This window comes from Chiloscyllium plagiosum, chromosome 24 (genome assembly GCF_004010195.1).
Source record: "Chiloscyllium plagiosum isolate BGI_BamShark_2017 chromosome 24, ASM401019v2, whole genome shotgun sequence".
Classification (NCBI taxonomy): domain Eukaryota; kingdom Metazoa; phylum Chordata; class Chondrichthyes; order Orectolobiformes; family Hemiscylliidae; genus Chiloscyllium; species Chiloscyllium plagiosum.
In genome coordinates this window covers 47,992,614-48,017,194 of record NC_057733.1, presented here as the reverse complement: position 1 = coordinate 48,017,194, position 24,581 = coordinate 47,992,614, and the positions used below count along the sequence as shown (strand labels likewise).

The 24,581-nt window shown below is 42.3% G+C and overlaps 1 protein-coding gene and 1 long non-coding RNA gene across 7 annotated transcripts in view; one reads left to right on the top strand and one right to left on the bottom strand.

Moving 5' to 3' along the window:
* Positions 1 to 2,051: 2,051 nt before the first annotated feature.
* The window catches only part of LOC122562262 (platelet endothelial cell adhesion molecule-like), a 28,465-nt gene continuing 5,935 nt past the window's right edge, over positions 2,052 to 24,581 (bottom strand). For 2 of the 5 annotated variants that reach the window (XM_043715032.1, XM_043715035.1), the window contains exons 3-6: positions 17,238 to 17,546; positions 8,803 to 9,093; positions 7,137 to 7,406; positions 2,052 to 2,389 (exon numbers count right to left, since the gene is read on the bottom strand). In XM_043715032.1, the coding sequence (XP_043570967.1) occupies positions 2,298 to 2,389; positions 7,137 to 7,406; positions 8,803 to 9,093; positions 17,238 to 17,546 (962 nt within the window). In that variant the 3' untranslated portion in view covers positions 2,052 to 2,297. The remainder of the gene's footprint in view (positions 2,390 to 7,136; positions 7,407 to 8,802; positions 9,094 to 17,237; positions 17,547 to 24,581) is intronic. The other 3 variants (XM_043715033.1, XM_043715034.1, XM_043715036.1) reach the window with 3 other exon arrangements.
* LOC122562263 overlaps positions 11,027 to 24,581 on the top strand; it is a 42,649-nt gene continuing 29,094 nt past the window's right edge. The window contains exon 1 of one of the 2 annotated variants that reach the window (XR_006315268.1): positions 11,027 to 11,755. This is a non-coding gene — a long non-coding RNA (uncharacterized LOC122562263). Of the gene's footprint in view, positions 11,756 to 12,177; positions 12,257 to 24,581 lie in introns of those variants that run through there. The other variant, XR_006315269.1, reaches the window with a different exon arrangement.

Sequence of the window (24,581 nt, the reverse complement as noted above, 5' to 3'; positions counted from 1 at the left end):
CAACAGTCTGGTAAATCCTTCTGTACTCTCTCCAATTTAATATTATCCTTCCTTTAGTATGGCGATCAGAACCGCACACAGCTCTCCAAAAGTGTCCTCACCAACATCCTGTACACCCATAACATAATGTCCCAATTCCTATACTCAATGGTCTAAGCAATGAAGGCAAGTGCACTAAATGCCTTTTTTTTTAAGATTAGATTACATTACAGTGTGGAAACAGGCCCTTTGGCCCAACAAGTCCACACCGACCCGCCGAAGCGCAACCCACCCATACCCCTACATTTTACCCCTTACCTAACACTACAGACAATTTAGCATGGCCAATTCACCTGACCTGCACATCTTTGGACTGTGGGAGGAAACCGGAGCACCCGGAGGAAACCCACGCAGACACGGGGAGAACGTGCAAACTCCACACAGTCAGTCGCCTGAGGCGGGAATTGAACCCGGGTCTCTGGCGCTGTGAGGCAGCAGTGCTAACCACTATGCCACCGTGCCGCCCTTCTTAGCTACTCTGTCCAACTGTGATGCAGCTTTCAAAGAACACCTAGGTCTCTTTGTTCAACAACATTACCTAGGGCCCTACCATTAACTGTATAAATCCTGCCCTAATTTTACCAAAATGCAATACCTCGCATTTATTCTAATTAAACTGTATCTGCCACTCCTCAGCCCATTGGCCCAATTGATCAAGATCCCTTTGTAATCTTAGATAACCTTCTTCACTGTTGACTAAACCACCGATTTTGGTATCATCTGAAAACTTACTAACCATGCCTCCTAAATTCTCATCCAAACAACAGTGGACCCAGCCCCATTTCCTGCAGAATGCTGCTGGTCACAGGCCTCCAGTCTGAACCTGGAATCTAAAGTTTCAAAAGAAAAGGATAATCCTGACTAAATCTAAAGCCTTCAGGAGATAAGGTATGGGCCCAGCTTCGAGGGAATTGAAGCCTTTCTAAGGCCTTTCCTGTCAAGCAACTACTTCCCATAATCCTCTGTGACCTTCTACATGTAGTGAACTCTAAGAAGCAGTAGGACATGGGAAGGTGGTAGAGTAAACCAGGACCATTTGCTGTTCTATCTGTTCATTTCCAGTGAGCAGGGAAGGAGTTGTTCTGAAGGAAAATTCCAGTTTGAGCCAGTAATTGGGAACAGACCTTACCATTAAAACCGCCCCTCAGTCTCAGTCGTGATCCAGCCTGAATTTGGATGAGATTGTGAATTAAATTCTCGGCTAGGATCTTTGAATCGTGGCTACGTTGGGGAAATGTTTGCTGTAGCAATTCTGTATTATGTAGAATCCTACTCCCACTCCACAGATTTTGCAGCCATGATTTAAAGATTAATTAATTATCTGTTTATTGTCCCCTGCTATCCCTGTCATGTCAGGTCACTACTATACATTCTCCTGAAAAATATCATTTTCCACAGAGAGTATATTGTAAGTGGCAATATTTTTATAACATTTCTGAGGCAAGTATTGTTACATGCTTGTCCAAAGTAATAGCACAGTTTTTCAAAGCATCTCAAAAACATAATAGTAATTTGTAAACGGTAGATCAGTTGGGCCAATCAGCCAAGGAGTGGCAGATAGAGTTTAATTTAGATAAATGTGAGGTGTTGCATTTTGGTAAGGCAAACAAGGGCAGAATTATGCAGTTAGTTATAGGGCCTTGGGGAGTGTTGCTAAACAAAGGAACCTAGGGATGCAGCCACATAGTTCCTTGAAAGTGGAGTCGCAAGTAGACAGGGTGGTGAGGAAGGCGTTTGGCACGCTCGCCTTCATTGGTCAGTGCACTGAGTATAGGAGTTGAGATGTCATGTTGTGGCTGTACAGGACATTGGTTAGGCCACTTTGGACCAGTGTTCAATGCTGGTCTCCGTGCTATTGGAAAGATGTTGTCAAACTTGAAAGTGTTCAGAATAGATTTATTTAAGATTATTTAAACATTATAAAAACAACATTTTCTTGATAATTACAAAGTAGCTTTTACCTGCAGTGGAACAAAAGAAAGTATTTCTGTGACTATTTCATAAAAGCTGAATGTTCCCATTGCCTTACTATAGTCCTTCTGGATGTGACCTTTTTTCAGAAAGTTGCGGTCCATCAAATTTAACTGATTGCATTTCCAGATGATTTCCCACGCAGCAAAGGGAGAAGGCCTCCAAATTATAGCAATGCAAATATGTAAGGAAACTCCATTTGGTACTGCTCCTTGAAATATTCTCCACATCATTGACATGTTATTCTCTTATCCTTTCAAAATGACCAAAGGTTTGTCTGAGCTTCTTTAGTTGGAGCAGACGGTGCTGACACTGAGGAACAGTGCAGTAGCTAAAATCCAAGCCACCGGGACTGGTATTTCAACTTGAGATGTCACTGCTTAAAGAGAACACAGTAATTGTCATTTTGAACATCCATGATTAGACAAGTGAAGTTGTGATTTAATTATCGACAGAGTAAACAACTTCGCAGCAAACTAAGATGAAGGGAGGGACTTTGTGGTGGCAATTAAAGTCTGGATCACTGGACGAAATCTTTGAGGAGAAAGTGAGGTCTGCAGATGCTGGAGATCAGAGCTGAAAATGTGTTGCTGGAAAAGCGCAGCAGGTCAGGCAGCATCCAGGGAACAGGAGAATCGACATTTCGGGCATAAGCCCTTCCTGAAGAAGGGCTTATGCCCGAAACGTCGATTCTCCTGTTCCCTGGATGCTGCCTGACCTGCTGCGCTTTTCCAGCAACACATTTTCATCACTGGACAAAAGGTTGGTGAGATCCCAGCATTGCATTGTTTTCAAGAGGGCCTGCTGTTTCAAGCACCATCAGGCACTTTATGGAGAATTCCTGTCTACAATTAGAAGTAGATAGGCAGGAAGCTGGAAGAACTCAGCAAGCCAGGTAGGAGCAGGAGGTAGAGAAGTCAACGTTTCGGGTATAATGCTTTTTCAGGACCTGAAATGTTACACCTGAAACGTCGGCTTCTCCGCCTCCTGGTGCTGCCTGGCTTGCTGTGTTCTTCCAGCCTCCTGCCTGCCTACTTCGGATTCCGGCATCTGCAGTGGTTTTGTCCCTCGCCAATCAGAGGCCAGCAGCTCTTCTGTTCTCAGCAACACTATAGCAAAGCGGTGGCTGCTGTTGGGACTGCACTGCTCCTAGCCTCAGATTGTGGAGTGATGCCAGGAAGTGGGACCCATCTTCTGATGTCAAAACCTTCACAATGGATACTGAGTACTATAAAACAAGGGATCCCCGCCCTCCTAGGAGCATAACAGCAATAATGCCACAGTTTCCTGTTTTCAACATGCTGATTCCCCTGTCCACCTCTGGGTTAAAACCAGCAATAGGATAAGCCCTTAAGGATCTCATTTGGCAGTGAGGCAGGAATGCCATTTGTGCCACAGTCTCATTTCGGGTGAAGGTGGGTGTCCCACTCGCCAATCCCCACCTGATTAAATAATCCTCACCACCGCCAAAATCATGAGAGTACTCAAAATTTCCACCCGAAGTGGTGATTAAAGAGCAAATGTGTTGTATGTATTGGTAAAAGTTAGAATAAGCTACAGGGAAAGAAAAAAGTCATTTTAATTCACACAACCCTTTTGATGATGTTAGGACATCCTAAAGATTTTCACAACAACAAGGGGCTTTTGTTGTAGTCTTTGTTCTAATCTGGAGAATCATACACAAACGCATTACTGGTCAAGAGTTATGGATATTTGGAAAATGTCTTTTGTCTCGCTGGGGCCATGTTTTCAACTTATTGTAAACTTTTCAAAGTATATTTATAAAGTAATAAAGTATGCACATTCAGGAACTCTTCATAAGTTTGAATGTATAACATGTTGAAATTAAAATAGAACAACATTTTCTATTGTGACCAATCATTGCTATTTACTTTTCATTGCAGTCACACAGTTAAAAGTTTCAAGTGCTGATAGTTGTACTGTGGTAAGTACAACTGTGCTATGCTATGCTATGCTGTGCTATTTCATTCACTTCTAATCTGTATAATTTACACTTCCTGTGTGAGAAGGTGGTAGCATCTGCTAAACATCTGAGGTTTCACATATGCGCTATTAACCTTCTTTCAAAACCACAGTAAGTGCACCAAGTTTTCTTTATTTGAACAATTCTATGAATTTATATTATGTATATTGTTCTCTTCACTGTTCAATTAATGCCACTCATCTGCTCTTGCATTGTTTAGAGTCATAGAATCATAGACGTTCCAGGGAGTTGGGAGGTCATGTTGCGACTGTACAGGACATTGGTTAGGCCACTTTTGGAATATTGTGTGCAATTCTGATCTCCCTATTATCGGAAGATGTTGTGAAACTCGGAAGTGTTCAGAAAAGATTTACAAGGATGTTGCCAAGATTGGAGGGTTTGAGCTATATGGAGAGGCTGAATAGACTGGGGCTATTTTCCCTGGAGCATCGGAGGCTGAGGGATGACCTTATAGAAGTTTGTAAAATCATGAGGGGCATGGATAGGCAAATAGACAAAGTCTTTTCCCTGGGGTAGAGGAGTCCAGAACGAGAGGGCATAGGTTTAGGATGAGAGGGAAAGGCTTTAAAAGGGACCTAAAGGGCAACGATTTCATGCAGAGGGTGGTGCGTGTTCGGAATGAGTTGCCAGAGGAAGTGGTGGAGGCTGATACAATAGCAGCATTTAAAAGGCATCTGGATGGGTATATGAATAGGAAGGGTTTAGAGGCATATGGGCCAAGAGCTGGCAAATGGGACCAGATTAGGTTAGGGTATCTGGTCATCATGGATGAGTTGGACCGAAGGGCGTTTCTGCGCTGTACATCTCTATGATTCTAAGTACTGCTTTTGTCCTTTCAGCTAATGCATTTCACATTGCATAAAAAACAAAAAATATTATCTTTATTTATCTCCTGGAACTTTTTTTTGCCAATTGTCTTTAATCTGTGTCTCTGGTTACTGACCATCCTCCAGGGAAAGTTTTCCAAATCGATATTGTCAAAACTGCATAGAATGAGCGTTGGTCAGTGGGCAGGTAAATGTACTCAAGCAAGATGTCGGGGTCACTGTGCTCAGGTCAGAGGGCAGGGTCACGGTGCTCGGGTCAGAGTGTGTGGTCACTGTGCATAGGTCAGAGGGTGGGGTCACTGTGATCAGGACAGAGGGCGGGGTCACTGTGCCCGGATCAGATGGTGGAGTCATGTGCACAGGTCAGAGAGTGGGGTCACTGTGCTCGGGTCAGATGGTGGAGTCATGTGCACAGGTCAGAGGGTGGGGTCACTGTGCATGGATTAGAGGGTGATGTCACTGTGCTCAGGTCAGAGAGCGATGTCACTGTGCTCGAGTCAGAGGACGGTTACAATATGTTGGTCAAAGGGTGGGGTCACTGTGCAGGGTTCTGTGTGTAGGTCAGGGGGCAGGGTCACTGTGCTCTGGTCAGGGGCGGAATCACTGTGTTCAGGTCAGAAGTCAGAATTATCTTTCTCGGGTCAGGGTGCGGGGGTCACTGTGCTCAGATCAGGGGGTTGGGTTACTGTGCTTGGGTCAGGGAGTAGGGTCACTATACTTGGGTCAGAGGGGAACATCGTTGTGCTCAGGTCAGGGAGCAGGGTTAGTGTGCACAGGTCCGGGCAGGGTCACTGTGCTCTGGTCAGGGGGCAAGGTCACTGCTCGGGACAGTGGTCAGGGTTACTGAGCCTGGATCAGAGGGTGGGATTACTGTGCATGGGTCAGATGGGTGATGGTCCATGTCAGGAGCATCACTGTGTCCGTGTTTCCCTTATCTGGCCCTGAGGATCAGCAGGAAAGGCCTCAGGCAGCCTGCCTGTATTTTAACCTAGTGTGATCCATAAGTTGCCAATTAATGGCAACTTAAAGGCTTCATTTTGTCTGTGCTGTCATTTTACCTGCGTCAGGGCGTGCTGCACCCAGGCTGGTAGCTAGCTGCAGGGGTTGGGCAAGAAGTGGAACTGTGGAGCCATGTGCCCTTCGGAGCAGCTTTTAAAGTCAGGTGTTCCCCTCAATTTGGGGGGGAGGAGGGGGTGGTGGGGGTAGCGGTGGGACGGGGCACGCCTCTCACTGAAGCAATTAAACCTGCTCTTTGCAGTGGCAGACCTTTGACATAATCATTCACAATTGCTTGGGCAGCTTTGCCTTTGTAGAAAAAGCTTAAGAAAAAAGAATTACTTAAAACTACATATAGACTGCAATTTAAAGGGATGAGCCATTTAAAGGTAAATAATGGAGGCAAAAATTCCTTAGTTTGCACAGAATTTTTGAACAGCTGAGAACCCAAGCAAGGTGCCAGTCAATCCTTCTGGTGGGCAGGGACCTTGATATAAGTCCCAATACTTTGAGCTGTTGAATAGGACTGAGAGTCTGGAAGTTGGGAATTTTCCTTCTCACTTTATACCAGGTTAACCAGAATCTTATAGTTGCACATTGGGATGGAGAGCTGAAATAGTGCGAGCCTCTGACCTTCTCACTGCTTTGAATTGACATTCAACAGTTTCCGGGAAGCGAAACTGCACCGAGCCCGCTGCAGTTATTCACTCCAGTTTTTAGTTTGCATTACAAATCTCATTTAAAGGATATCTGGCTGGTGATAAGCTAAGCAGCAGGTAATGTTCAGGAATATTTATTGCATGCATGAAAATAGAGGAAATTCCCTTCAGTCTTCGCCTGCTCCACTGCTATAACTTCAGTAGGAATCCAGAGACCAGGCGAAACAATGAGGAAACATGGTTGGAGCAAATCCAGCTCCACTATACTCTTTGGTTCCTGACTCAAACAACAGCGCTCAGTTTAGACCATTTTTAGGCTACGCATTTATAGATGGTTCAAAGTTAAACACAGTGGCTGTCCTGGGATGGGGTGGGGAGAATTTCGGGGGGAGGGTGGAGTGGGCTAAGGTGCATTGGTCTTTAAAATGCCACAAACAAGTACGGAAAATTACCCAGCACCCTAATGGCATGCTGGCCTTTATATCTGGAGGACTGAAGTGCAGTTAACAAAACCCTGGTTAGATCCCACTTGGATTACTGTGAGCAGACCTGGGAACCACACCTTAGGAAGGATGTATTGACCTTGGAGCAATTGCACAAAGTTTACGAGAGTGATGTCTGGTCCTATATCAGACTTACCTGTTACTGTCACTTGGCTTTTTATATTTCGAGATACACTCTTCCATCTCGCCATGCACCCATATTTTCCTGTATCAGTTACATTTGCTGTTTTAGAAAATACCGTAGAGTTTGTAATTTCTGCGTGTATTGGAGTTGTGTCCTTCATAATGATTAATTGAGGTTTGACATGAGGAAGCAAAAGTGTAACTCTGCATTTAATGGTGAAGTGAGCTCCTTCAATTATTCTATTTGATGGTTCAATTTCAAATTCTGGATCTGAAAATGGATCTGAAATATAAGGTAGATGTTGTGAGTAAATAATGAAAGCGGTGTCAGATATTACATAATTAATGCCTTTAACACATTGCTTTCCTGTTAGCTCATTCTGTACCACTTTTTGGCTGGTGAGCCTTTCTTTTGATCTTTGGTAGCTGAGCAGAGCTGCTGATTTTCCTTTCTGTGTAGAAATGAAGGCATTCCTAGGCCCTGAAAATTAATCTGAGCCATAACACTTATGGGTTAAGTGGAAGGACACCTAATTTGCAATGGCACAGATGGAGCTCCATTTACAAGCTTTTGGCCCAAGTATCTCAAGATCCTTCTTATTCATATACCCATCCAGATGCCTTTTAAATGTTGTAATTGTACCAGCTTTACCACCTCCTCTGGCAGCTCATTCCATATACACACCACCCTCTGCAAGAAAAAAAAATGCCCTTTAGATCCCTTTTAAATTTTTCCCCTCTCACCCTAAACCTATGTCCTCTGGTTTTGGACTCCCCTACCTGAGGAGTTATTCACCCTATCTAGGCCCCTCATGACTTTATAAACCTCTATAAGGTCACCCCTCGGTCTCTGACGCTGTAGGGAAAATAGCCCCAGCCTAGTCAACCTCTCCCTTTAGCTCAAACCCTCCAGTCCTGGCAACATCCTTTGAAATCTTTTATGAACCCTTTCAAGTTTCACAACATCCTTCCTATAGCAGGGAGACCACAATTGTACATAGTATATCAAAAGTGGACTGCCCAATGTCCTGTACAGCCACAACATAACCTCTCAACCCCTATGTTTAATGCACTGACCAATAAAAGCAAGCATACCAAATGCCTTCTTCACTATTCAGTCTATCTGCGACTTCACTTGTCCCAGAATTTACCATCTTTGACCTGCTTTAGTAGCTGTGACATTTATATGACTAATTGTTAAGATTATGATCAATGGTAACTGCAAGGATGTTGACAGTTGAGGATTCAGCCATGGAAAGAGTCAAGAGAAGATGGTTGTATCTTCTCTTGTTAGAGATGGTCATTACCTGGCACTCAATATGAAGTATAAAACAGTCATTAAGTTTTTGCTGGTGCTTAGTATGTCAGGAGTTGCAAAAGGCACTGAACTCTGTACAAGCAGAAAACATTCTCACTCACCACGTTTACTACTCTTTGATGATTCAACGAATTTCCTGTTAGAATTATAGCAAATACAGTACCTGCAGAATATTTGGGGCCATCAAATGTAACTTTAGTGCATGGTTCTCCTGGGTTACATATCTTTGTTAGGTTTGCCCCTGGAGGAGACTAGGAGGACGATTGTGGGAACTTTGGGTGTTTTGCTGTACATAGATTTACAATAATTGAAGCAGTATTTATAAATCTTCAGATATTTCACGATACCCAAACTAACTTACTTTGTACTGAGAGCTGTACTACTTCACTGTGCTTTGAGACACTCCTGGCTGCAGGCACTTCGATTGTACAACTATAGTTTTTCTCTGTATCTGTTGTCACCCTCAGTTGGTGTGTCACAGTTTTGTTTTTGCTTGAATTTTCATGGAGACGCACTGGGTTCAGTCCATTTTTATATGTGTAGAATATGAATGTCAGAGGAGGAATTTCCTCAGATGTACAGCACAACTCAGTTGAATCTCCCAGAATCACCTCCATTGGATGTATGGTGAATACAGGTGTCTGTAAATTTCCTGGGGTATACAAACAGGGAATAATAAAATCATTTTTATCTATAGACAAATAAGAAAGTAAAATAAGTTAATCTAGCCTTCTCAACAGTCCATATTCTGCACTTCCATGAACCATTTTCTCATGCTATATAGCGGTAAATGCCATTCAGCCTAGCTGATCCATGTTAGTATTTTTGCTTCTCACAAGCCTTTTCCATTTTTCATCACCTGACCTCCATCAACACATTCCATTCCTTCATGTATTTATTTAGTTTTGTCTTAAGAACACACACTCTACCTTTTTCTCTGATCTGGAGGTGCCAGTATTGGAGGTGCCAGTCAGAAATCACATAACACCAGGTTACAGTCCAATAGGTTTAATTGAAATAACAAGCTTTTGGAGTGCAGCTCCTTAGTATAGATAATTCCACATTCTTACCACTCTCTGGATAAAGAGGTTTCTCTATTGGAATTTTTTTGTACTACATTTTAGTTTAAAATGTAAGGAAATTTTAATATTAAAAATAGGATTTTTAATGTTCTCCAGTTCTAGTTTCTGCTTACAAAGGAAACAACATTATGTCTAGTTTATCAAACTTTTCATAAACTTAATAGCTTCTATCGGGTAAACTTTTTCTAGATAAATAAATGCCAGCCTGTTAAATCTTTTCGGAAAGGAATGTCATCTCATTTTTGATATCACTCCATTAAATTTTGTTTTGCACTTTCTTCTGTGCCTTTTTGTCACAGTATTCCAAGAATGATCTAACCAAGAGCCCATACTATAACTTCTCTGCTTTATAATTTGATTCCTCTAGAACCTAACTCGTCTATTTTGTTTGCTTTTTTCTTATTCATGGGATTTCAATGGTGTATTGCCTGTCTCTAATTGCCTTTAAGAAGATAGACCTAAGTCACCACCTTGAATGTAAATGAGCAGCTTGGGCACTTCAGAAGCCAGTTAAGAATCAATCACATCGCTGATGGTTTTGAGTCACATTTAGGCCAGGTTGGATAAATAAGACAGATTTGTTTTCATTAAAAATATCAGTGAGCAACAATCTGGTATTTTCAGGTCCACCATTATTAAAATTAGAATTTGTTCCAGATTTATTTCATTAATTGAAATTAAATGGAGTTACAATGTTGTTCTCCTTTACATATTGGTAAGGATAATAGTCATAGAGATGTACAGCATAGACACAGACCCTTCGGTCCAACTCATCCATAGCGACCAGATATCCCAACCCAATCTAGTCCCATTGGCCAGCACTTGGCCCATACCTCTCTAAATCCTTCCTATTCATATACCCATCCAGATGTCTTTTAAATGTTGTAATTATACCGGCTTCCACCACTTCCTCTGGCAGCTCATTCTATACATGCACCACCCTCTGCATGATTTGTATGAAATGAAAAGGCTGATCCCTAAACTGCTCAAAATCGCGAGGTGTTTATATGAAGCAGTTGAGAGGGAGAAATTGTTCTTATTGGCAGAAGGATTGAGAAACAAAGGGCACAGATTTAAAACAATAACAAAAAGAACCTAAAGTAATTGAAGAGCCATTTTAAATTGCAAGAAGTCACGTTCTGAAAAGTACTGCCGTTCAAAGCTATGAACTGGAAAAAGATCTCAAGGGCAACATACTGCAGGGCTGTGTGGAAAGGCAGGAAATGGAACTGTATAAATTATTTCTACAGTGAACTAACTTGGGGGAATTCAGAAGATTTTGTTCAATTACAATTTCATTATTTCAACAGGCTGATTGGCCTCCATTTGTGCTCTAACATTTCTGTTTGTGAAACGGTTATTTCTCTTTGTTCACTGCTTGTAGCAAAATCATGAACACGCTATTTATGAATGATTTATGATTGAATATAATATAGTCCACAGCATCCTCCCTTCTGTCATATGTATCTACAACAATAGTAAACAAAATTACCGATTGTGAAAGCCTTACTTAAGGTCATGTCATGGATCACGGAGGTGTTAGCTGTGGCTCAATCCAAAGTCTGTGTTCATTGTCAATGCCATCACTAAACAGTGCTGCAACAGTGCACGTGCAGATTTGAAGTGCCGTGTTACTGCAGGATGGAGTCAAACACCTCAGTGTTGGCACACTGTAATCAATTTTCTGAGCATCGTTATAGTATGGCAGATTGGAATGTTCAAATCCATGCCCAGTCCAATTGCTGACTTTTGATTGCAGCTGGAATAACAGTTTATATGAATCAGGAGAAAGATTTCCTTCACCAATGTCATCTTGACAAATGCATCATGGTGAAGAAGGCTCTGTTGCAACAGTGTGATGTGTGCACGTGCAGACAGTGACATCCATCTCTGCCAGCCACATTCACATTAGCAACACACTCTCCACAATCCAAAATGCGAAACCTCCAAACTTCAGCATTTTATCAGCGATTACTTTCCCCAGTGTTGGGTTCAAGCCCACTCCATTGCCTTGGACACACTATGTTGCTGGCAGCAGTGCAACACTAAAGAAATATTGTGTTTTGGAGTTGCCCCATTTGGATGAAATGTTAAATCAAGACCCTTTCTACCCTTCTGAGGTATCAGGTGGATATAAAAATAATCCTATGGCACATTCAACGAAGAGGAGAGGAGTTCTCCGTGATGTGGTACCCATCAACTGACAGCTCCAGCAGATGTTCAGCATAATTGGTTTGTGTTTTGATTCCACTTTTGGGTCCTATTTCAAAGTCTCTTCTGGTAAATTGTGGTCTGGTATATATTAGGAAGATGACAGACTGTAGTCTGACTCTGGTAGGTTTCTGCAAGGCTTATTTTATTTACAAATGTTACTGTGTATAGTATACTATAAAGGCTGTATGACTCTCTGGTTGACTGCTGCTATTTTATTCTCAGAGTCTAGTTGTTACATCATCATTTATATTACTACCATATTATTCTACATCTCTCACCAAGTAGAGTCTCAATTTTATAGTAACATTGTTAAACCATTTTTTAAACTGTATTTTTAATTATTTGCCTTCTTACCATTAGTCCTGCCCATAAAGTCTGAACTTCATAAATCAAATGTTTGTGCTACTTCTCTCACTGATCTTATTCTTATGGCCACTGATTGAGGGGAAAGTTGTTCACTGACTGGATCACTGTTCTGACTGGCAATTGAGTGGAGACTTCCTGCTTGTATCATCATGGGTAAGTCCATGTGACAAATTACTATTTTTTTTTCACTGAAGAACGTCTTATTTCAAACACCAAAGTTCATATGTTGAATTAGGCGTCAAAGACTGTCAGAGCTATAGAAAGGTTTTATTGTAAATCTTTAGGACAGTACAAACATCAGTTACCATCGTTCCCTTCTGGTCATTTCTCTGTCATGATGTCTCCCCCCATCTCACAGAGCTGCAGGGGAAGAACTCAGCTTTTCCTTGTATAAAGAAACCCACTACCAATTGACCAATCATCAAGTGAACAAATAACAAACACTGCCTATGGGGGCAGTTAAGCAATAACAAAAAAAATCAAAAAACTGAGAGGAAAAGTTTTTTTTAACTTTAAGTGTTAGCCAATCACCCAATACAAACACCACCCACCAGGGGCAGTGTGACGATAACAACATCTAAGAAAGGGGAGCAAACAGGAAAGGGGATAAAATCAAAATAAGTTGTTGGGGGAGGGGGAGGTTGGAATAATGGACCCGAGCCCCCATGGTGCCTACATCTCCCTGAATGCTTTGTGGCTACTGGTGGATACTGCCTGCTCCCAACCTAAGGACAGCTGAGCACAATATAAACATGGAACAGAGGGAGATAACTTTACACCCACCATCAAGTTATCTAATCAGCCAGTGGAAGATATAGTATAAACTCAATCAGATGTGACTGTCCCAGGTGGGTCTTGAACCCAGGCCTTCTGACCTGAAAAACTCAACTCTATTTTTTTAAACCCACCACCAAATCACCCAGTTAACAAGTTTTTAAAAACCAACAATTTACTAGCAGTGTCCACCAGGTGTGGTGCTACAATAATGACAGTGAGGAAAAGGTAGGACAAGAGGTAGGGGACTGAACCAAAATAGTGTGGAGGGGGAGATAACGTACTCCAGGCCCTGTGGTACCCACTTCTCTCTAAATGCCACAAGAGTGTTGATGGACATCACTTGCTCCCTCTCCAAGGACATCTAGACACGAAGATAGCCATGGAAGAGAGGCAGGGTTAGAATTTGTGACCGTTAAGAACTTAGCGTTTTAGATTGTTTTAATCAACCTGTTCAGATATATTATGACAGACATGTGGGGCAGGTGGAATTTGATCTACAAGTAGGGACACTACTACTGACCCAAAGGGCCCTTACGGACTCAGCTCTTTTCTTTAATATTTTATAATCAACTTGTTGAAAGATATTAATACAAACCTCTGGAGCATGTGGGACTGGAATCCAGATTATCTGACACAGAAGTGGGGACACTATCACTGTATTCTTGCTCAAAGAAATATGAAGTTCAATGAGCATCACCTATCTGTCTCAATTCTGAAACTGATCCCTTTGATCTTTAAAACGTCCTGTATTTCTAACTCTGACAAATATGGTCCACTGGAATATCTCTGGAACTGATGAACTGCCAAAGGGAAGATGGTTAAAGCAGAATTGCTTCAATGGTGAAATGAATGTTGTTAACAGCCTGGCCTTCTGCTTGAGGAGTATCTGCCAAAACCTACTATTTGTGTCAAACTTGGTGAAGGTGCTGTTGGCAAGTTTTGCCAAACTGAAAACAGTAGATAGACTTCTGTCTGGACTGTTTCATTTAATTGCGTCAGGTTTACACAAAGTCTGAAGTGATTCATTCTGAGTCATTCAGCTTGGGATCCATCATGAACTTTGAACCTCAGCTAATTGGCTCTGTGATTGGTGGTACAATGCCTCCACGTAATTCTGTCCAGCTCTTCCATAATTCTTTCCAGTAATTTGTGTGGTTCCATCCTGGGAGTGTATATTTGTTTAGCACGTGGAAGCAACATAATGTAATATTCACGGTTGAGCCTACCAAACATTTGAAAGAGCTGTTCGAATTTAGACGAGATACTGTCCTATTATCTTGTTGCCAAATGTCATCTACTACTTCCAGTAAACATAGTTGTATACATGGATTTATGCTAAGGAATGGTGTTCTTTGATTGTGTAAAATGTCAAGTCTTACTGATCTCATTCTCCTTGTGACTGAGTGTGATGGTAATCTCACCCTTTACTTGAAGAGGTTGCCACATGAAACTGGCATTTTAATTCTTGGTGGCCTAATAGCAAATGAGGTTACCATGAAGGACTCTCTCTCTCAAGCTCTCCCATTGCCTGAGGTGTGATGAACCTAAGGTTAAAACACCATCAGTCATCTGGCTCTTTAATGTGACAGCAACCCTATGAGTTGTAAGACTCGGATGACTTTATCTTTTTACTGCTTTAAGCCATTTCAAATGGTCAGCCAGGACTGTAACACCTGAACTTTGAATTATGTTTTGAATTCTTTAATATCCAGACTAATGAGACAGAATTTTTGATCTGGATTTTTTTAACTTAAAATCTGTATTCTTGATTGCTTCCTCATTTGCATTTCCTGAATTTTATAGTTTTCAAAGACATTTTCTTTGGTTTATTCCTTTATGTGTGTGTTTAGATTTGCAGGGCTATTTGAAGTGATTTGTCTTTTCACATTAGAAACACTCTGCATCCATGCTGGGCAATTGTGTCCTGTGTGGTGCTTTCGAGCTCCACAAGGTGAGTAACTCAAAATGGTGACTGCAGATTTTCCTAACTTTTTCCCCAAGAGTGTGAGAATGCTGCTTTTTGGCTTCCCTGCTAAAAGGCCCATCTGAAGCCTCAGTATTTCCAAAGATTATTGTCAAATTTTGTACATTTTATTCAACTTGCTTATTGTGCTGTAGTATTAGGCCAATGTTTATCTGCAAAAGCTCTGACAGCTTTGTATTGTGTACTCTGATGACAATTCAGTTATGATTGAGTTCATCCTTCCATGCTCTATACCCACAACAACTAACCTATGGATGTCTGTAAGAAACAACTTGATGGACCCCTCTGGCCTTTGGGATGTCTGGTTATGTCATGCTCACACAATTATGAGGTTCCATTTTGGGCAGAAGTGAGCATTGAATATAGGACAGCTTCAAAATCTGGAAGGTCTCTTCTATCACTCGTTATCTCATGAGGACATCATCTGCAATGCCCATTGCATGGGGGTATGTACTAATCTGGTGCTTCTGCTCATTGACATGTATAGCTGATGCAGTTCACTACCTCTGGAAATGCTTCTTCCACAATCCAACATTGTTGTCTCCTTGGACCACTGAAGTTCTCAATGGCTGTGGAAGGGACAGTGACACAATTAAGCAAAGCAGTTTCAGGGAAGATTTCATTATATTGTAAAATAGCGATTGTAACTTCTTTATTCAAAAAGATCTGTTAGTTTAACATCTTTCATAGGGAAGATATTGGAAGCTATTTTGAATCAATATTAGATTGGCACTTCATAACATTCAATGTAATCAGGCAGAGTCAACATGGTTTTCGGAAAGGGACATCATGCTTGACCGATCTGTTAGAGTTCTTTGAGAAAGTAACAAGTACTATGGATAAAGGGAAACAAGTGAAGGTCTTGTACTTAGATTTCCAGAAGTTATTTGATAAAGTGCCATATAAAATGCTATTGCATAAAATAGTTTATAGTGTATGGGATAACATATTAGAATGGATCGAAGCTTGACTAGCTAACTGGAAAAAAATGGACACTTCACTGGTTGGACAGATGTAATGAATTAGAGATTAGTGCCAGGGTCTCAACTGCTTACAATTTATATCCATGGCTTGGATAAAGAAACCAAAGTTCTGGTTGCTATGTTTGCTGATGACACAAAAATAGGTAGGAAAGCAGATTATGAAGAGGACATAAAAAGGCTACAAAGGTTGAATGAGCAAAGATCTGGCTAATGGAATATAAATGGAAAAATGTGTAATTATCCATTTTGCCAAAAAGAATAAAAAAGCATATAATCTAAATGGTTAGATATTACAGAGCTCTGAAATTCAGTGGGAACTGAATGTCCTGGTGCACGAATCACAACAGATTAGTGTGCAGTTTCAGCAAGTAATTAGGAGAGTCGATGGAGTGTGTAAAACAAATAAAAAAATGAATACAAAAGTTGGGAGGTAATGCAGCAGGGCAAAATATACAGGGCATCGGTGAGACCACATGTGAGACACGTACAGAGCTGGTCTCCTTATTTAAGGAATAATTCAAATGCAGTAGAAGCAGTTCAGAGATGTTTCACTGGAGAAATATATGCAATTGGAAGGTTGTCTTATGAATTAAGGTTAGACTTGCTAAACCTGTATATATTTGAGTTTGGAAGAGCACAGATGACTTGATTGAAACATGCCAGATCCTGAGGGGTCTTGACACAGTATGTGTGGAAAAAGATGTTCCTCTTGTGGGTGAATCTAGAACTAGAGGTCACTGCTTAAAAATAATAGGTAGCCATTGAAGACAGTGATGCATAGCATCTTTTTATCACAGAGAGCCCAGTGTCTTTGGAACTCATCTTAGAAAGGCACTAGAAGTCTTTGAATATTTTCAGGCAGAGGTAGATAGATTTTTGATACACAAAAGAATGAAAGGTTTATGGGGACTAGGCAGGAAAATGGAGTAATCAGATTAGCCATAATTCTATTTAATGGTGGAGTCAGCTTGAGGGGCCAAGTGTTCCTAGTTCCTCTGTTCACAGGAGGAGTCTTTCCTATGGTCTGAGTCTAGTAGTTTCTGCAAAACATTAGTACCTGTACATACTATTCCGTTAGCTAGTACCTCTCTCTTTGGTACACAGTGATGCTGCTCTCCACTCAGAATTTAGCTCATAACTGCTGATGTCAATGATGCATAATCATTTCCACCATTCTATCATTACTCCACAATTAATACATTACTGTTTGTGGGATTTGCTGTGTATTAGATGACAATCTCACTTCCTACATTACATCAGTGCCATAGGCTCCAAAAGGTACTTCACTGATTATAAAGTGCTTTGGCAATTGCTGAAGGATTTAAAAATAAACTATATATCTTTCCTTTTATTCAATGCTATCAGTTATTTGGTTCATTTTTTACAGTACCTGTAACTGTTATGAATGTGGAAGCACTTTCCTCCCTTTGACTTTCTGCTTCCACTTTACAACTGTAGTATCCAGAATGTGAGGGTCGAGCCGATTGGATTAGATATTGAGATTCTTGCGCCTGAATTGTAACAATTTTCAGCAGGGCATCTTGTGTCTGTCCCTTATAGAATAAGTATGAAATCTGAGGTGATTGACCAGAAAGTGTCAGGATATCCACAGAACAAGTCAGGGTAATGTTGCTTCCTTCTTTAATGCCACCAGCATCTGTAGGATTATATTTTAGTTTTACACTGTTTATAATCACACCTGAGAGAGAAGAACAGATGCAGAAATTAAGTTCAATTTGTGCAACATTTTTACCCTGTACTATCTGCACAGAAACCATTGTTAAGAGAACATTGTGTATTTATTTCTGGTTACATATTTTAGAGAGATTCTTCAGAAAGTTTGAGCTTCACTGCAACAATCAGACTGCTAACTCAATTCACAAAAAGTAAAAAAACTACAGATGCTAACATTCTGAAACATATATTATACGTTAGGTTAGTCTAGCTGAGAGACTATTATTGGCTGATATTCCCCATTTTTAGTTGACACGTTTTATCCAGTAAGATTCAGAGCACACAGTCCATGAGTGACATTTTCCATGCAGTGTCAAAGACCCTTACCATCCATCTTATCTGAGCCCTCGTGATTTTATAAATTTCTCTACAACCAATGCTCCAGTGAGGAAAAATCCCAGCCTATCCAGCCTCTCCTTATAACCAAAACCTCGAGTCCTGGCAATATCCTGGTAAATTTTTTCTGAACCAATTTAATGATATCCTTCCTATAGCAGAGCAACCAGAACTGTGCACAGTATTCCAGATCAGGCCTCACCAACATCCTGTACAACCTCAACATAACAATCCCACTCGTATAATCACTCGTATAATCTGAGCAATGAAGGGAAGTTAAATGCCTTTTTTCAGTAAATATTTTTATTGAGAAGAAGATTTTGAATTTTTTACAGAAAATATAAAATTACTACAAAATAATAGAACAATCTTGCAATATAACAACAATAACAGTAAACAAACTACTCCACAAACAATTTAGGAGAAAGAAAAGGCTACACAAACTACAATTCAATAAATAACTAATTCAAAACAAAAAGAAACTAAATGAAACTGAGTTGAACAGTTAAAGGCAAATTAAATTAAATTACGTTAAGTTACAACACTCAGCGCAATCCCACCAAAGCTTCCCATCACCAGGAGCATCAGTTGGCATACCCATATTTGTTCAGAATTCCTCCTCCCAGGGGCTTCCAGGCTGGCAGACACAGCTCTCATGGTTACACAGAGGCTCTAACCAATATAGGCAATAGCTCCGCTTGTATATAGTTCAAAAAGGGCCGCCACATCCTAAAATAAAGTTCCTTTTTCTGGTGCCCCATACTTGTAAGGAAGTCCAGGGGGATGTGCTCCATAACTAACCTACGCGATCCCTAGAGTCCTTGGGGATTCTCTGACACCCAGCTCATCAGAATGTTCTTCCTCGCACAGAATGAAAGAATACTCAGCAATTTCTTCCCAGGCGCGTCCAAAGAGGGGAGATTCGGCAAACCCAGGAGGAGGGTCACCTGATCTACCTTGGTTCCCAAGATCCCTTCCAAAACACCCGCTAAAGCTCCCCAATACCTATGAAGCTTGTGGCATGACCACAAATAATGAGTAAGAGTACAAACATCTATTTTACATTTGGGGGACATTGGTAATGCCCCTGTCTTAAATTTCGCAGGCCACTCCAGTGCCAAATGGACTCTGTAGAGTACCTTCAAGTGCATAGCCTGCATCTTATTGCAAATCAAAATCTTCCTTACATTCTCCCAAATATCCTCCCACTCCCCTGGTGAGATCTCTATCCCCAATTCCTGAGGCGAGATTCCACACAGCCGCTCAATGTCCTTTGGGACACTACCTCCTAATAAGTGACAGAGTGTGCTGACCAAGAGAGTGTCTGTGGACCAAAACACTCTCCTCCCATATTTGACTAACCATTAATGTAGAGTTTTTCTGAATAAAGTCCCTAATCTAAAAGTAACTAAAGAGGTCCCTCCAAGATAGCTCATATTTCTGACTCTGCTGCTCGAAAGACATTATGACCTCCCCTTCAAATAAATCTCCCAAACAGGAAGCTCCTCTGGACTCCCAGAGCCTAAAGCTGGAATCCGTCGATCCCAGCCGGAATCCTGGCATCCCTACTATGGGAGTAAAAGGGGAGCTTTTTTGTAAATTGCCCTCACCTTGTTGCACTATTCTCCATGCTTTAAGGACAATCGGACTTCTGCAATGGTCCATAGCAATCCTCAACTTTTGTCCATGAACAACAGATAAATGAGGGGACATTTTGCCTGGGAGGCCTTGATGTCCAGCTAAATTGACAGTGGGTCCTGGCAGGCCCAGTCAGCCACATAGGATAGCAGGGAACTTAGTTAGTTTTTCTTAAAGTCTGGAAGACCCACATGCCCCAAACCCTGCAGAAGCTACAATTTGGCGAGCTTAATAAAAGGCTGCCTGTGATGCCAGATAAAAGAGCCAAGCCAACTGTTAAGCCTCCGTAGTGCTTGCCTGTGCAGCATCAAAGGGAGCATTTGCAAGAGGTATAATATATGAGGAAGAACATTTATTTTAACCAGAGCTAATCTACCCAGCCAAGATATTAGAAGATCCTCCCAGCACTGAAGGTCCTGTCTTATTTCCTCTAGCAACTGCACAAAGTTAGCTTTATGTAACTGGTCGAAGGTCGGGGAGCTAAAAATGCCTAAATACAGGAAACCTCCCTGTAACCACCCGAAAGGGAATTGGATTCTACCCCCAAGATTGGGTACTCCAGTAAGACCCCCAACAGGCATGGCTTCCAATTTTGTAAAGTTGATTTTGTACCCCGAGAAAGAGCCAAATCAACTGTATTAAAAGGGGCACAGGTATCGTCAGGTTAGTTAGAAAGAGAAGAACATCATCTGCGTGATCTTATGCCTGCCTGACCCCACCTCTGGGGCAGTTATATTGGGGTCCCTCTGGGTGGCCTCTGCCAATGGCTCAATCACCAATGTAAATAGTAACGGTGAGTGGGGGCACCCTTGTTGGCTGCCTCTGCCTCTGCCAATGCTAAAATTGTCAGACCTTATACCATTAATGAGAACTGCTGCTTTAAGATCAGTATATAACACTGCCGCCCACCTGGCAAAAACCCCTCCAAGGACAAACCACTCCTGGACATAAACGAGGTATAGCCATTCCACCCGGTCAAATGCTTTCTCCGGATCCAGGGAGACTACCAAGCCCAGAGTCGATCCTTGCTGGCACATCTGGACCATATTTAGCACTATCCTAATATTATTAGAGGGACTGTGACTCCTAATATATCCTTTCTGGTCCTCCTTTACGATGGAGGGCAACGTCAGCCTCAACATCAGCATTTTTGACAAAATTTTAAAGTCCACATTTAATAATGGGCCTATACGAAGTGCAATCCTCTGGGGCTTTCCCTCTCTTGAGAATAAGAGAAATATTTGCTTCTCTCAGAGAGGATGAGAGGCAGTCCTGTTGTACGAGTATTTGTTTATATCCAACATTGGCCCGGTCAGCATGTCTATAAGCCCCTTATAAAGCTCACTCCAAAATCCATCTGGACCGGGCACTTTGCCACTCTGGATCTGCCTCACCACCTCCTTGGATTGTCAGAGGGGCATTCAAAAGAGACGCTTGCTCTGAAGTTACAGCTGGGAGGTCCAAGGTCTTAAAAAAGGACTCCATCTTTGCCAATCTGTCCTCACAGCCCTCCGACTGATAAAAACCAGAGTAGAACTTCGTGAATGCTGTGTTAATCTTTTTGGAATCGCAGGTGATAGTACCAGCACACCCTCCAATGGATGTGATAGATTGAGGGGGCACTCTTCTTTCTGGCCAAGTATGCAAACTACCTACTTGGTTTGTCACCATACTCGAATAACCTCTGTTTTGCAAAGGAAATCTCCCTCTTTCTGTCTGGGTGAGCGCATCATTCAAAGTAGCCCAGAGGGCTGTAATCCGCTGCAATTTAGTTTCAGACAGTCTGTCAATCTATGTTGTTTCGGCTGCCTTCAGCCAAGCCTTGAGCAAATGCTGCTGCTCTCCCCTCTGCCGCTTCCGAGTCGCCAAGTAAGAAATAATCAAACCCCTTACTTAGGCCTTGGTAATCTCCCAGAGCACCGACGAATTACTGGCCATACCCGAATTAATGTCCCAGAAAATTTTAAACTCCCGTGAAAAATACTCAATGAACTTGCTATCCTTCACAAGGAAAGGATCCATGTGCCAACACCGCAAGCCTGTCCCATCGGCACCGACCTTAACCTCCATGTACACTGCCCCGTGATCGGAAATGGCTATGTTCTCAATTCTGCAGGACAACACCGAATTCAAAAAGGTCGAGGGGGCAAAAAACAGCAATCCTAGTATAGCATTTACGTTGGTTAGAAAAAAAAGGTGAAGTCCCTACTCTCAGGGTGAAGACATCTCCACACATCCACCACCAACTCCAGTTCCCTGTTCAGGTCCACCAGCTGCCTGGATTGCGGAGATATCGTCGCGGGACTCCTAGGTATCCTTTCCGCCTCAGGGTCCACAAGTCGGTTAAAGTCTCCTCCTATAATTGTATGACGCGCCCGAAGGACCATCAATCTGGAGAGTGCATCCGGGAAAAATTTGAGGCGGGGGGGTGTGCCGGGGGGAGGGGAGCGCAATATACATTCAAGATCCCATGTTCCTCTCCATGTATTAAAGCTTCATTTGGTCTAACAACTGAAATGTCTTAATTTGGTCTAACAACTCCTCTGCTTTTCGAATTAAAGGATGAAGAAAACATCAGGCCGAACCCACTCTGCTCTAACTTTAAGTGCTCCTTATTGGTTAGATGTGTTTCTTGCAGCAAGGCCACATTGACCCTTTCCTTTCTAAGGATTGAAAGTATCTTTTTTGTCTTAATCGGTGAATGACTCCCGTTAATGGTCCAGGTGCACCCATTTAAATGAGTGGCTAGCCATAGCCATCCAAAGCAGCCCGTGACTCCCAGGAGGAAGAACCCTACTCATAGTGTGCCGTGTGAAAACAGTAAGCCTTGAAATTACAACTACAAAAACTACCAAATCAAAACTTCTAACAATTACTTCTGCAATGACCCAACATATAAAACAACTCAGAGGTGACTTCCCCCCCACCTTGCTCATAGGGGGCGCTCATACAACCCACGAACCCCTCAATACTCCTTCCAGCTGGAGCCACACCCCAAACCCAGACAAAACAAAATACAAAAAAAGTCACATGTGTATAACAACAAGAAAATTAAAAGTGGGCACTCAACCCACCCCAGACATAGTTTGACTCTAGGCAGTCCGGGTGAAAAACAGAAGAGCCCCCTCCACCCCACCACACCCTCCCGGTACTAAGAGAAATGAAAAGGGAATGATAGAAAAAGAAAGGCTAGCGGGAGGGGAGAACGAAGGGAGAGGAGAGAGAAAAAGAAAAAGGGAGACCCCCACATATTAGAAAGACAAAACCAAGTAAACCAGGCAAACTACAGGAAATAAAAACCAAAGCAAACACTATTGTCCACATCATTTGAGCCAGCCGGTCTATTATAAGGTTGCAGGAAGTTGTTTGCCTTTTCTGATGAATCAAAATTAAACACGGACCCTCTGTGGCTGAAATGTAATATTGCCGGATATCTTACAGAGTACTGAATATTCAAGTCCCTCAGCCTCCTTTTTACCTCAATAAAAGGCCTTCCTGTCATGGATCACGACCGCAGAAAAGTCTTGAAAAATATAATTCTTGATTGTTTATATATCAGAGCCTGTGGATCCTACCCCAATGCTCTAGAAGCTTCCAGCACCATTTGTTTATCTCTATAATGCTGGAGTCACACTGGGACCAGGCAGGGGCACTGTTCCAATCTGGACCTGCACACTGCGACCTGGTGGGCCCACTCCACCCGCATCCGGCTTGCCCCGACTTCCAGCTTCAAACACTGTGGGAGCCATTGCTCCAAGAAGCTGATAAGCTGGCCTTCTTCTTCCTGTTCCGGCAGCCTGATCAGGCGGATATGCTTCCGATGGCCTTGATTTTTGAGGTCAGCGATCTTCTCTACCAAGGCCCGTACTTGCCGTTCCAGGCCCTGAACCTGGCCCCCCCCCCGGAGGATTCCGCCATGGTTTTGGGAGCCGTGGCCTGCTGCTCCACCTCCACGATGCGCTGCCTGAGTCACTGGATCTCCTGGTCATGTTTCTGCAGAATGGCTGAGATCGGTTCCAACCTGGTTCGGGTCTCCTCCATCGCTGAATCAATCTTCTCTCGGAGTTTTACGAATTCCAAGATCAGGCTCTGCTCCACAGGTAAGACCCCAGAGTGATCAAGGAGGCCGACCCCGCAGCCACAAGTGTGTCCTGTACTGTCGGGTAGTGCCCTACTTGTTATGATCCTCATGGTCCTTTTTCCTTAGTCTTTTTTTTACTTACCTTTGAAAAAAGAACCACTGAAACTAATAAATAGCCGTTGTAGGGTCTAGAACCAGTGAATTGCACCACAATGGGAAGAAAGGGAGTTGCACTTTCTCTGGGACTTTAGGCAGAGCCCAACAGGACAGACCTACTGGATCACCGCCATCTTGGATCTCCCTAAACGCCTTTTTAACCACCCTGTCTACTGTAGTGAGCATGTACCTTCCGTGCACATCAATAGATTTGCAAAATCAAAGGAACTTCTGGAAGATGACTGCCACATTCTCTTGCATGGCTTGGCACTTCACAGATGTTCTACCTGAATTAAGACTTTTTAAGTATTGATGGAACTGTGATTATTAGATTTAGTCACTGTCAAACTAAATAATCAAGCAGTGAAAATAAAGGTAATAATTAGAAATGATGGGTTACCCAGCGTTAACATTTCAGGTCTGCCTGAACAGGACCAGAAAGTCCCTGTGAAGCTGCGGGAACAGCTGGTGGATCAGTCTTGTCAAATAGTGAACTTTAGAAAGTTGCCACCCAGGTAAATAGTGCGGTGAAGAAGGCATATGGCGTACTGGCTTTTATTGGTAGAGGAATTGAGTCCCGGAGTACTGAGGTCATGTTGCAGTTGTATAAGACTCTAGTGCGGCCGCATCTGGAGTATTGTGTGCAGTTTTGATCGCCATACTATAGGAAGGATGTGGAGACACTGGAACGGGTGCAGAGGAGGTTTACCAGGATGTTGCCTGGTATGGTAGAAAGATCATATGAGGAAAGGCTGAGGCACTTGGGGCTGTTTCCATTGGAGAAAAGAA